At 44.5% G+C, this 13,613-nt stretch overlaps 1 protein-coding gene across 4 annotated transcripts in view; it reads right to left on the reverse strand.

Moving 5' to 3' along the window:
* Abcc1 (ATP binding cassette subfamily C member 1) overlaps nt 1-13,613 on the reverse strand; it is a 129,278-nt gene that overhangs the window by 102,793 nt on the left and 12,872 nt on the right. For 3 of the 4 annotated variants that reach the window (XM_059269933.1, XM_059269930.1, XM_059269929.1), the window contains exon 1: nt 443-544. The exons of the other annotated variant lie outside the window; for it this stretch is intronic. In XM_059269933.1, the coding sequence (XP_059125916.1) occupies nt 443-526 (84 nt within the window). In that variant the 5' untranslated portion in view covers nt 527-544. Of the gene's footprint in view, nt 1-442; nt 545-13,613 lie in introns of those variants that run through there. 4 annotated transcript variants of the gene reach the window in all.

Here is a 13,613-nt window from a genome sequence, read left to right on the forward strand (position 1 = left end):
AGTTTAATCTCTGGGACCCACACAATGGAGAGAAACAACTCCCAAAAGTTTTCCTCTGACCCCCACACATATGCAATGACACACATGCATGTACACACAAAAAGCAAATAAATGTAACCACTGCTTAAATAAAAGATCCATCAATTAGGACATGACCCAGGTGATCCACTGGAACACAGGCAAGAATTTACACAGGAAAATCAAAGTCAGAGGACATATGATAGCAAGTGGCCAGAGGGAGCCTCTGGAAACTAAAAACACCAGAACCTTAAGGGCAGGTTGACTCATGTTCTGAACTCAACTGCAGATGGAGAAGGAAGAAATGTGTGTTTCAGCCACTAGTGTACAGTGATGTGTCACTGTCACCACTACCACAGACAATTACAGTAGGCAGTAAATAAAAGTGGAGCCACTGGCATACTGGTTTGGATCCTGCCCTCACCTGGGTGATACTCCTATGTGCCTGGGACCTTCGTTCCTGCCCTTCCCTGGAAATCAGCAGATCCTTGCAGCCCTGGTATGACATCTAGGCTCTGCTCCCTGCACATACCTGGTGTTTAGAGGCCAGAGATACAGAAAATAAGGAATTGCTTTTAAAATTCACTTTAATAGACAATGTAAGACTCAATCATGTTGTCCTGAAACAGGGTCTCCCTATGCAGTCCAGTCCAGCCTTGAACTCAGGGCAATCCTCTTGCTTCAGCCACCCAAGGGCTAGGACTACAAGTATGCACCACTATGCCCAGTTTCTGCAGTGCTGGGGATGGAACCCAAGGCTTCTGAATGCCATGCAAACACTCTATCAACTGAGCTACATCCTCAGTCCCATTTTTGCTTGCTTGCTTGCTTTCATTTTTCTAAGTTTGTCAGAAACTAAAACAAAGACACATACCTGTCGAGACGACCACAACATCCACCAACACCAACGTCTTTGTCTACATCCTGTTATCATGGAGGCCCACAAATCAGCAAAGTTTTGGATGAAGCTGTCCCCTTCTAAGACAACAGTCAATCTTTCTGAAGCACCTGTAGAATGTGAGGCTACCTTTTTTCCTTTTTTCTCTTTTTGGTGTGTGTGTAGTTGGTGGTTCTAGGGATTGAACCCAGGACCTCATGTATGTTAGACAAGTCAGCTACATTCCCAGCCATGGTTCTTTCTGTTTTGTGGCGTTGGTGGTCCTGAGGTTTGATCACAGAACCACATTCATGCTAAGCAAGCTCTCTAAGGCTGGCTCTAGTTCTGACATTTCTACTTGTTATCTGGCCCACAGAAGGCACACCTGAGCACAAAGAGCATGCCTTTCCTCCACTGCAGAGTGGGATAGGCAAGGGGTTGCTCACTGTACTGGCCCAACCCACACTTGGGTGGTGGCCAGCCTGTTCTTTTCTTAACTTTTTTTTAAAACTTTTTTATTGGTTCTTCGTAAATTTCACATCATGCATCCCAATCCCACTCGTTTCCCTGTCCCTGAGCCTCTGCCCTCTGCCTTTGCAACCTCCCCATTTAAAAAAAAAAAAAATTAAAGTATACAAAAACAAAACAAAAAAAAATGGCATGGAAGCTGTAGTGTGGTCCTGTGAGTCACATATTATACCCCTTAATCCATACATCTTTACTTGTTCATTGCAATGGATCATAGGTCAAGGCCTCTGGCTTTTACTACCCTATTGATACTGGCCCTCACCAGGACTCCTCCTGGATATTCTGTTGTCCTGTGTCATGGAGATCCTGCAACTTTGGGTCTGCAGGTTTGGCCCCTTCACAGATTCCAACAGTTCGCAAATGGGGTGGATGTTGTGGTGGGCTAATTCATAACCTGGTTCTGGGCCTGAGTGGTAACTGGATTGGTTAGCCCACCAGCTTTCCCTCATTGTCACCACCGGGGGGTGGTCTCCACCACTGCCCCAGCTAGCTCATCCAACACAGCAAGGAGCTGGGCCAATTCTCCTCTCGGTAGACTGGCTCACCTGCACCCTGTCCTACAGGGTCAGCTCTAATGTGTTCCCCAGGCCAGGTGCAGAGCCACACTCTCCTGTGTACCACAGCCAATGAAGGGCAGGGCCAGATCTCCTGTTGTTGTGACCCTGGGGCCAGCTCTCCCACTTGCAGCTGGTAGCAAAGGGCAAGGGGGAAGGCATCATTCCTTAACCAATGGCACCACATGTGACCAGACTTTTCTATTCCAAACTATGATACAATGTACTCCTTTAGAAACTGCTTCTTTTGTTTTTGTTTTTCTCCTGTGTGTGTGTTTGTGTGCGTGTGTGTGCGCGTGCGCTTGTGTGTTTGGGGTAGGGGGTAGGAGACAATAGAAGAGCCAGTTTTCTCCTTCCACACTGTGTGTCCAGAGATTAAACCCAGGGTGCTAGACTTAGTGGCAAGCACCTTTATTCCCTAAGCCATCTCACCAACCTGTATCTGCTTCTTAAGCTAAAGGAAACATGGACAGTGTGATCCTCAGACTCACTGCACTTCACTTAGTTCCTAAGCCTCAGGCTGACAAAGAACAAGGGAAAAACCAGGATACACAGATGACTGAGATATGATCCTTGAGAAAGTAAACCAAGACATGCTGGCAGGCACCTACAGGAGAGAGATATGCGGATATGACAACTGACAGGAACTAAGGGACCCTGGACCTGAGAAGCTTACTTCCTCATTGCTGTTGCTTCCTCTTGTGAGGTCAGTGCAAGCTTCTGAAAGGAAGTTAATGAGGTCTGCCCAAGTAGAAATGGAAATGGCAATCTAAAAGGTAACTCAAGGGATGGTCACTGGAGGGCCTGGAGATCACCTGGTGACAGACCTGACTTCGGGAACAGGTTAACTGAAGGAAAAGGAAGCTTCCCACCAGGAAACGGAGGCACAGATTACAGAGGCCAGACTCACACCAAGGAGACTGACTCCATCAAATTCAATGGCCTATGAAAAAATCTATCACTCTCTACTATGGTTCCAGTTCAAGATGCATGGGCTTTGCTCAGAGCAAGACAGCAAACACATGAGAGTGTGATGTAAATAGCCCCAAGAAGAGGAGAGGGATACTAGCATGGCATTCTATGCAACAAGACACATGCATTAATAATGTATTAGCTCATTTAATTTCATAGCTCAATAAGGTGCCATTACTATGTTCTACATGAGAACACAGGCACAGACTACAGGTAAAGCTACCAATCCAAGATCACACAGCTAATGATCTGAACATCTAAACAGAGAGTACACTAGTGCTGTGTTCACTGTTCCACATATGTTTACAACTGTGGCCTTTGAGAGAAAGGGACACTGGTATATCACTTATTGGGATTACAGGAATGTACTACCACATCCAGCTTATTCAGGGCTGGGGATCAGACCCAGCCCTGATTGCATCCTGAGCTACATCCTCACCCTCCCAGATTTTAGTATCTCAGCTCTTGTCTCTACCATGCACTCCATTTATCCATCAATGTCCCAGGCCACATTTCCCTGTTGTTCTCTGGGATGCAGTTCACAAATTTGAGGGGACTTCTTCTTTAATCCAACTTCACTATTCAATGGGAGGCTTTCTTCTACGTTTCCAGAGTCAAGAAAGAAACACAGCAACTGCATGGGCATGGTGGTGCAGGCCTATCATCCTAACTGCTGGGAAAGCTGAGGCAGATCAAAGGTTCAAGACTTGCCTGGGCTACACAATGAATTCAAGGCTAGCTTGAGCAACCTAGTGAGACCTTTTCTTAAAAAGAAAAAACAGAAAAGGTGCTGGGGATGCAGTGATGCTAAAGTGTTTGCCCCAGCACTGCACAAAAGGAAGAGGAAGGGGAAGAAAATGAAGAAGGAAAAACACGAAAGAAATACACCAAGTCATTGCTTCTCAGAAGGCACAACGCCATGTGCCCTGCCTCCGCACTGCAGCTCCCTGACACTCAATTACCTTTAATGGGAAGGCTAAGTGTAATTGCCAACGTACCTGCCTGGCCAGATCAGGGACTTGGCAGCAGCTGCACTGTCTCCAATGCCAGCTGTCTTCTTGTCTCCGCCAGCCACATGCCCAGCCCAGCTTGTTTATGCCAAACCCAGGCGGACAGACAACAAGCTCTCCACGACACCCAGCCACAGGCCTCTCCACAGACTGTGGTCACTCACAGCCTGTGACTCCTACCAGGTCCCAGGAAAGCAGTGTTCTCCGAAGATGCTGCTCCTGCCAACATGGACACTAGGGTAATGTTTGTCTGACAAACGAGCTGTTAGTTATCTCAACGTGAGCACCCTGCACCCGCGGCCATCAAATGTGTCTCACATTCACGGGCCTGTTCTTAACCCCATCCCAGGACTGATAGAGACCTCGTAAAAGCTGCATGAAGGGATTGGCCAATCCTCTGCTTCCCAGCAGCAGAGACACTGAGCCCAAGCATGGGTCTCCTCACTGTGAGCTTCTGGTGTCTGAGGCTATCCTGAGCTGTGACTCTCTCTATACGTCAGTAGCAACTTCCCCTCCATTACTTAGGACCACCAAAAGTGTTAAAAGTGTTATGCCATACTACTATGTGTCCCCTGGGGATTAAAGTCAACTGCACAGCATTGAGAACCACTGATCAGTCTTGCTGGTTTCAGAGCTTTTCCCCCTGTTTACAGTATGGATATATACTCAGCACTCCATATCCACAGGCCTTGCATCCTCAGAGTCAACCAACTTCAGACTGAAAATATTAGGAAAGGCCAGTGAGATGGCTCAGCAATTAACAGACCTGTCACTGATGACCTGGATTCCCAGAACCACAAGATAGGAGAAAAGTAATTCTCTCAGGTTGCCCACTAACCTCCACATGTGTACAACGGCACAGGCGCGAGCGCGTGAAAACACACGCACACATTTTTTTTTAAGTTTAAGATTGTATCTGGAAATAAAATTGTACTATGCTGAACATGGACAGAATATTTTCTTGTCATTATTCCCTAAACAATATAGAACAGCTATTTAAACAAGATTCATATTTCATTCAGTGCTATAACTCATCTAGAGTCAATTTAAAGTATATGGAAGGATGTGAATGGATTTTATGCAAATGCTAAATCACTTTACATGTGGGACTTGAGCATCCAGGGATTCAGGAATTTGAGGACATTCAGAATTAACACATTATGGATCCTGATGGGCAACTTAATTACCTTTAACATTATTATATAAACCCATTATTGTAACCAGCCCCAGGTTGATTTATTTGTGTATACGTGTGAATGTATGAATGCTCACACCCACTCATGGAAGCCTACACATCCCATGGCACACATGTGAAGGCCAAGACACCTTGCAGAAGTTGGTTCTCTCCTTCTACCATGTGGGTCCACAGGACTGAACTCAGGTTGTCAGGTTTGCCAGTAAGTACTCTCACCCACCAAGTAGTCTTGTCAGCCCTCACAGGTATTTTAACTAACTGGAAACTTCCTTTGCGATTAAAATTTTAATTTAAAAGGAATATGGAATAGATACATCTGTGACAGCTACCATTGGCTGCTTACTCAACAACTGTACCTAACTTACTGCTCCTGTGCTGTCTCCCACCACAGCATGTAACCAAAAGCTAGCTTTCACTCCTTTGCAGCCAGAGATGGTCATATAATACAGTTCCAGACAAGAAGATAGGAACCTAAGTGTGTACAGCAGACAAAAGAGCCTTTGGAGCAAGTAAGATCTATGCTTTCATAAATATAAGGAGATACAGGAGGCTAGTGCAGCTCTTCCCCTGAACTTAGAGGTATTGGTAGAGCTGGAGCAACCATTTTGGAGCCTGGAGGAAAACATCATGATAGGGATATGTATGTCTGGGATAGTAATGCCAGCAACAATAAGAGGTGTTGGAATTCCTGCTATGTAAAAATAAAAAGAGAATACCTTCGTGCTTAAGTCCCTAGTTAGGCTTTCTGTTTCTTGAAACCAAATGTAATCCTAAAAGATAAAAAGCAAGATACAAGGCCTAGGGAGATGCATCAATGGGTAAAGCATTCTAATTACCTAAGTATGAGTACCAGAGTTTGGATCCCTAGCACCCATATAAAAAGCCAGGCAGGGATGGTGGCCCTCCTATAGTCCCAGTGCTAAGGAGTCAAAAAGATCTGCAGGGCCAGTTGGCTAGCTAAAAATTCAAAGAATAAGACAGTGACTAAGAAAGGCTCTCAATGTCAGCCTCTAGCCTCCACAGACAGGCACCTGCATGCACATCCACACATGGGAACATACACACTCACACATACCACATACACACAAGAAGGTGGGAGGATATAAGTGTCGACATCATGGCACTCCTAGTTGTGCAGTGAAAGGGGGCATGGGAAAGGAAAGGAGCCCCTCACCCACAAGTCTGGCTTAAGTCTCTCACCAGCTAAGAGTCAAGAGTTTCAATGCAATTAACAACAACTGCTGTGAGAGTCCCTAATATAATATTCACCTCTTACATGCACAGTTAATATTAAAATAGCAATGAATCAGGCTTAAGCCCTGAATGTAGATGACCTTGGCAGGGTTTCGTTCTTCTCCCAGACATCGTCTGGAAATCCTAAACAAGACTGTCACTTTTGCTTACAGTAATGATACCCTACCTGCCTTCCTGCATCTCTGTGCTCAAGCCTTTTGTCTTAACAATTGTCACCCTATCAGGGACCCCTCAGGAACCACTCTGGGATCTCAGTGAAGCCCTTTGAAGATAATAATGTCCTATATATGATTATTGAAAAGACAATGGGACATTCCTCTCAAAGAAGGGCTGAGTTCCCAGACTGATGCCTGGTAAATACTCAAGTGACTCTTGGGGACTATGTATAGATTAGACCAGGACATGAGATCATGAGTGGGGATAATCAGTTTTGAATGCCTCATGGGGCACCTAGAAAGTTGAAAGGCCATCCCACCTAAGCCTTATCTCACATTTTCCCCAAGACAGCCCTGTACACAGAAGTTAGCAAACAAGACCTGGTTAGTTGCAGGGGTTGATGAAGGGTGTTATGCGTGAGTCATTTTATATAAACTGTCCTTCTCATAATACAAAAGAAAAGAATGAGTGAAAGAATGATGTCTTCTTCCTTTTTTCTGGCAGGCCTGGGTAGCAAACCTAGGGTGTCATATGATCTAACAAGTACACTAACCCTGAACTACAGCCTCTTTTTACTTTTTTCTTCTAAGACAGGCACAAAGTTGTCTAGGCTGGCCTTGAATTTCTGTAGCCCAACCTTCCTTGAGCTCTCCATCATCCTAGCTGGGTGGTCACCACACCTGGCTTTTAGCCCCTTTAAGTAACTCAATCACTGTGCTGTTTGGAGAGTACATGCATGGCCATGAGTGCAGCCACCATCAGCATCCATGGCTGGCTCCAGGCTGCATTGGAGTTAGGTAGAGAGTCTGGATTGCTTATGCCTGAGCTTCAAAGGGAGCTGCAGACTGAGATCTCCACACATGTCTAGTGTCAGAAGTGACACCCCATATTCACTTTGTCCCAGGCTCCACACCTGCCTTCCCCACAGCCAAGCACCCCAGATACCCTAGACAGACTGATGAATCAACCTGAAATGTCTTAGATACCTGGGTTGAGAGGTCCACCTGGATGAGCCAGGAACAACACAGGATAGCTTGATTTTGCCATGGCTTGAATGAACCCATGACAATCGCCACACCAGAAATCCCCCTGCACTATCTCCACTGTTGCTTCCTGTCTACCCACCTCCCTTATCACCACAGAATGGAGTCTAAAGGAAGGCACCCAACACTGACCTCTGGCTTCTACATGTATGTGTACACATAGGCATGGAGATCTGAGTACACACTCAAAAATATGTAACAGAGCCATGACACCCATTTTACAGATAAGGAAACAGAAGCTCTCATCAAGCAACTAGTTCACTCCAGGTGATGGGAAGTAACAACTTTTCAAATCCACCTGCTCCACACCTGGCCTTGTTTCCAGCAACGCATCTCCAGATTCCCTTTGGCCACACCTTCCCTCCTTCTGGACCCTCAAAATATACAGAAGGACTGACTTCAAGGGAGCCTTTCTCCACTCCTTCCTGTCACCAAGAATGCTGTCATCCAAGTGGGTCAGCTCTGTCCCCAGCACCAAGAATGAAGTGACCCACCAGACATCATGAATCATGGGTGAGACCAAAGAAAATAGCAAAGTCTGGCTAAAATACAGCTGCAGTGCCCCAAAATACTGATATGAGACACATCCTGGGTTAAGTCATCAATGAAGCCTTATCAAAGATCTCAAAGACAAGCAGACCTAATTATAACCACCAGCTAACCTTCCCAGGCCAGGGGAATCCAGCCTTACAAAGCTGATCAGAGAGACCATGTAGGAAAGAACCTATCACTGTCTTTACCTTTTGTCATTATTTTGTTTGTGGTGCCGCATGCATGTTAGACAAATGTTCTACCAGTAAGCTAAGTTTCCAGTCCTCATCTATCTGTTTGTTGGGTTTTATTTAAAAGGGAGATATGTGTTATTTTTGTTTTGTGTTTTGTTTTGTTTTATTTTGAGATAAAGCCTCATGTATCCCAGGCTGGCCTTGAACTCACTATGTAGCTGAGGATGACCCTCCTGATCATCCTGTCTCCACCTCCACCTGAATGCTAGGTTTTGCACCCCACACCTGGTTTATAAAATTGGTGCTAGAGATGGAATCCAGGGCTTTGTGATTGCTAAACAAGCAATCTTCCAACTAGACTACATCCCTAACTCTTCATCTACTTTTAAGAATAGACTCTTAAGAACATCAACAGAAATGGAGTATAGCTCAGTGGTATAGCACTTTGCCCAGCATGCATGAAGCCTTGAACTCAATCTCCAGCATCACACACACACACACACACACACACACACACACACACACACACTACATGATGATGATGATGATGATGATGACAACAGACAGCTATTCTTGGACCATGCTACAACTGTGAGCTAGCCAACTCTTTTCTGAAAAAGCAAAAGCTAGAATGTAACCTTTTTGAAGGTTCTGAGCTATTCCTTCTACTCCAGGAATGGTTTTCAAGGAAACAAGCCAACAGAACCTATGTCCATAGCATCAGTACAACATGTTTTCTCTCTCTCAAAAAAAAAAAAAAGAAAAGTCAGAGACAGAGGAGGAAAAAGTTGCTATTGTGACTTAAATGTCAAACCATAGCTAATAATGACATGAATTATAACCACAGGTACAAGGAAGTATGATGGAGCACTGAAAGTTATCATTACAAGGTTATGTAAGGATGGGAAATTCTTACAGCAGTAAAATATCACAAATGGAATGCAATCTACCACTTCAGTCACTCAAAACCCCAAAGAGGGCTAAGCCTTGAGGGTTAGCACACAAGCAGATACACAATGGCCCAGGAGAGAATCTTCACAATGCTCAAGAGAGATAGAGGGCCAAAGACCCCAGTACACTGTATACCCTAACAAATTAACAGGAAAAAGACCCATCAGGATACATAAAGACATGCAGCCTTATTTTCACTTACTTCCAGAAAGGGAAATTCTCATTAAGTTGCCTGGGCTGACTCTAAAGTCCCTCTGTAATTTAAGCAGGCCTTGTACTTGTGAGACTCTTGCCTCAGACTCCCAGATCTCTAGAATGGCACAGTACTGACTTGGATTTGGACAATTGGATTTTTTTTTTTCTCATTCTCATGTTGCAGAAATTGACTCTAATTCATAAGCCTCCAGTCTCGGCCTGGAATTACAGATATGTACTACTACACCCAGCTAGAAATGGGAATTTTCATTCACTGACATTCAGAAAAGTTATAGCTATAGACTTTAGTGTGGACTACATGGTGACTATTATGAATTAGTGTGTGTGTAGGGTGCCCCGAGGGTATCTCACATGTGCAGGGAAACATGCTGGGCAAATGCAGCAGCAGGCTGGGCAGATGCATGCCACTCGGGTATGGCAGCAGTGGAGGCGGCCAGTAATTCACAACCCAGACGCTGCATCGACATGGAGTTTACTATAATAAAGAGATGAAGAGAAAGGAAAGAGAGAAACAGAGAGAGAGAGAGAGGTCGAGGGTGCACACCCTTGTGGGAGAATGAGGCTTTTATGTCAGGACGTAGGGCCAAGGGGTGGGATTTCAAGGGGCAGATCAGAATATTAACAGTGACCATTGCTGCTTGACAAAGTTCCAACATTTCGACATTGCATACCACACTTTTCAACACCTCTTTACTTTCATTTTTAATGATTCTCAATATTACTGCCTTTCTCTTTCGGAAATTTTGTGCAGGCTTTGGTAAGGGATAAAACTGTGTACAATGGTAGCCTCTCTAAACAAAATATTCTTTGGAAAAAAATCCCCACCACCATGGAACCAGGAATCCCACTGTGCCCTCCTAATTACACCAAGAACAGGAATGTTAGAGATTTATTAGAAATAACTGATCCCAAGGATGAACGTCTACAATCCAGATCCAGAGTCTGAGGCCATTAAGGGCAAGAGTTCAGTTAATAAGTGTGGAGGAATCAGGATGGTGCAGTATAATGGGGAAAGAGTAGGACATCAGGACCTTCACTTTGGGGAGCATATGAGGGGAACAGGCCCATCTAGTAAGACTAAGACATTGTAGTATAGTATCTGGTACCCAAAAGTCCCAAGGTCGGGCATTTGGATAAGGGTCTCCATTCCCTTGGTGGTTGAGGAAAGTTCCTGCTTGCTAAACCAGTCATTCTCCTTATCTCTGGCAAAAGAAACTTATGGCCCTTCCATTAACATACAACCTATTGTAACATATTGCCTATTGTCAGGGTCAATGCTAGCTGATCTCAAGCCACACCCCAGTTCACACCCCTTTCTCCCATTTAATCCTATGTGAAACTCTAATAAAAGGTGTATTCTTTTTTCAATAAATGCTGCTGGCAGCCATCCTGATTCACCCTGAGATCCCATCCTTCTCTCCCACCTCCACCCCCCAACTCCACACATCCTCTTTGGGACCTGAAGCCCCGACCAAGTCTCCAGAAAGACTTCTTGGAAAATAATCAGCCTTTATATTAAAGATTAAAATTTATATAATTTTGACTCATGCACAAGGATACATTTTGGATAAAAGGGAACTCTAGACAAACAAAATCCAAGTCACAGCTCTATAATCTAGAATATTACATAACTAATGGAAAAGATTAGTGAGATTCTATGTATCTATATGGATGGTAAAAACATCAGCAGAATAAAGACTATAATTAATTCTATGAAGACTTACATATGCTATTCAGTGTATAAGCAGAGTGGAAGGGCATGGCTACAGGCTGGCCCAACCAAACAGCATTTATGTAAATACGACTATTGTGTGGTTTATTTGGTTATAGCACACATGTCATTTTTATCATCAGAAAACTCTGCTGCAACTTGAAACTTTAAAGGGACAGCAGGCATAGCGACATCTGAGGACAGGACGTAAGTATAAAGCCTTACATGCTGTTTAACTGTTAATTCAGAGCACTTCTTAAATAACATGGGAAAAAATGCTCAGCATTTAAACACATCTTTGAAAAACTGGAAGGGACCCAACCACCCTCCTTTGGTCTCCTGACCTCAGCTCTCTGGTATGCAAGGTTTAACTTCACTGAGCAAAACTCTCACATCCAGAAAAGCAACTCCAACAGGATTCCCAGTTTGCTCAAGACATATATGCTAGGAACACAGTAGGTGTTTAATAAGTGCTGGTGGGATGATTTGTGGGAGTATAACTGTGTAGCAACCTAGTAATTAACTAGCAAATTTCAAAAGGTAAATATCTCTTAACCAGGCAACTTCCAGTGGGGAAACTTATTCTGCTGAGTCATATGGATATATTTGCATGCAAATATATAGAGTATGATCAGGAATATTCTTTCTCCCCACCCCACTCCAACCCCCAGTACTGATTAACAGGCTGAAAAACTGAAAATGACCCTGACAGTCACCAACAGAAGACAAGGCTAGACCTTGGCTTCTCAGTTTTTCCACAGAAGGCAGACTTGAAAATAAATATAACTTCTTGTTCTTTCAAATTCCACAGACTTCACACAGAAGGATATTAGATCTTACTATTAAGAAAAGGATACAAGATACAGAATATTTACAGTATGAAGCATACAGGGAGACATGTACACACGCAGGTGCAAACAGCAAAGATGTTTACAAATACATGCTCTCGTCATCAGTGCTTGCTTCAGAGGGTGGTAGGTGGGGAAGTAGTTGAAACTTGACTTTTCCCTCATAGTCTTCTAGATTGTTCACTTTTTTTTTTAAAGCAACAGCACCAGACCTAGAGGGCTGTCATCCCAGCTACTCTGGAGGCAGAGGCAGGAAGATGGCCAGCTCAAGTCTAGATGCTAAGCTTGAACAATTCTGAAATTCCCTCACAAGTTTTTAAAAAAAAAAAAAAAAAAAAAAAAAAAAACCATGAGGTCTAGGGGCTATAAAATCAGTGGTGTCTGCTTATCTCATGTGTTTGAGGCCCTGGGCTATAGCTCAGCATGCACAAAGCTCTGGGTGTGATCCCCAACAATAGAAGTGGTAGATCACACCTGTAATCCTAGCACTTGGTGTTACTATTCTGACTGGGCCCTTGGGGACCCATCCAGTCTCCTTGATCATCTTATGTAAAGTCCCCTTTAAGAAAAACTCCTTCCCCAATTGCTCTCGGTAGTGTGCATCTCCCTCTCTCTCTCTCTCATAAAAACTTTCCACGTGGATGTCACATCTGTCCTGTAACTTAACATGGTGACACACCACTGTCTGCTGCATCTGCACCTTAGTCCAAACCCACTAAAGCTTCTCCAGCTGTTTCACAACATTAACTGTGTGACTCGGATAGGCTCCTGGCAGCCCCTAGCATGCCAGGATCCTGGACCCAGCCTACCCACAACAGGCTGCAGCTCACCCCATCACTCACCAACCCATCCACCAGCAGCAATCATCTAAGTTTCAATTGGGTTGTCATACCACCTCTGGAGCTGCCCACAGCTCCTTTAGGCCTCTCAGCTTTTGCGACATGATTCCTGACCTTTTCCTATGGATGAGATTCCCTCTTGGTTTTTGTTCTCACTGGCCTCCTCAAAAATCCTAGTTACTAGTGCTGAGACTCCTCTGGCTTAGTCAGGCTAATCTCAACCCTCATTGAGTGTGGCAATGGCCCTCTTTGACAGCTTGGTCTGTGGTGATGTTTTGTGTACCCTCAACATATTGTATACCCTAATAAACTTATCTGGAGATCAGAGGACAGAGCCAGCCACTAGATTAGACATAGAGGCAAGACAGTGGTGGCACACACCCTTAATCCTATCACTTGGGAGGCAGAAATCCATCTGGATCTCTGTGAGTTCAAGGCCACACTGGGAACAGAGTCAGGCAGTGGTAGCACACTCCTTTAATCCCAGCACTTGAAATCTCACGCCTTTGCTTGGAAAGCACACACGCCTTTAATCCCAGGAAGTGGCATGGCTGGGTGGAGAACGGTACATAAGGTGTGAGGCAGGAACTAAGCAGCAGTTCAGCTAAGACCCTCAGGGGTGAGGACTCACGGAAACAGGATCGGCTGAGAAGTCGGCAAAGTGAGGTTGTCTGTGGCTTGTTCTTTTTCTCTGATGTTTCAATTTTTTCTCTAAT

This window comes from Peromyscus eremicus, chromosome 8a (genome assembly GCF_949786415.1).
Source record: "Peromyscus eremicus chromosome 8a, PerEre_H2_v1, whole genome shotgun sequence".
NCBI lineage: Eukaryota > Metazoa > Chordata > Mammalia > Rodentia > Cricetidae > Peromyscus > Peromyscus eremicus.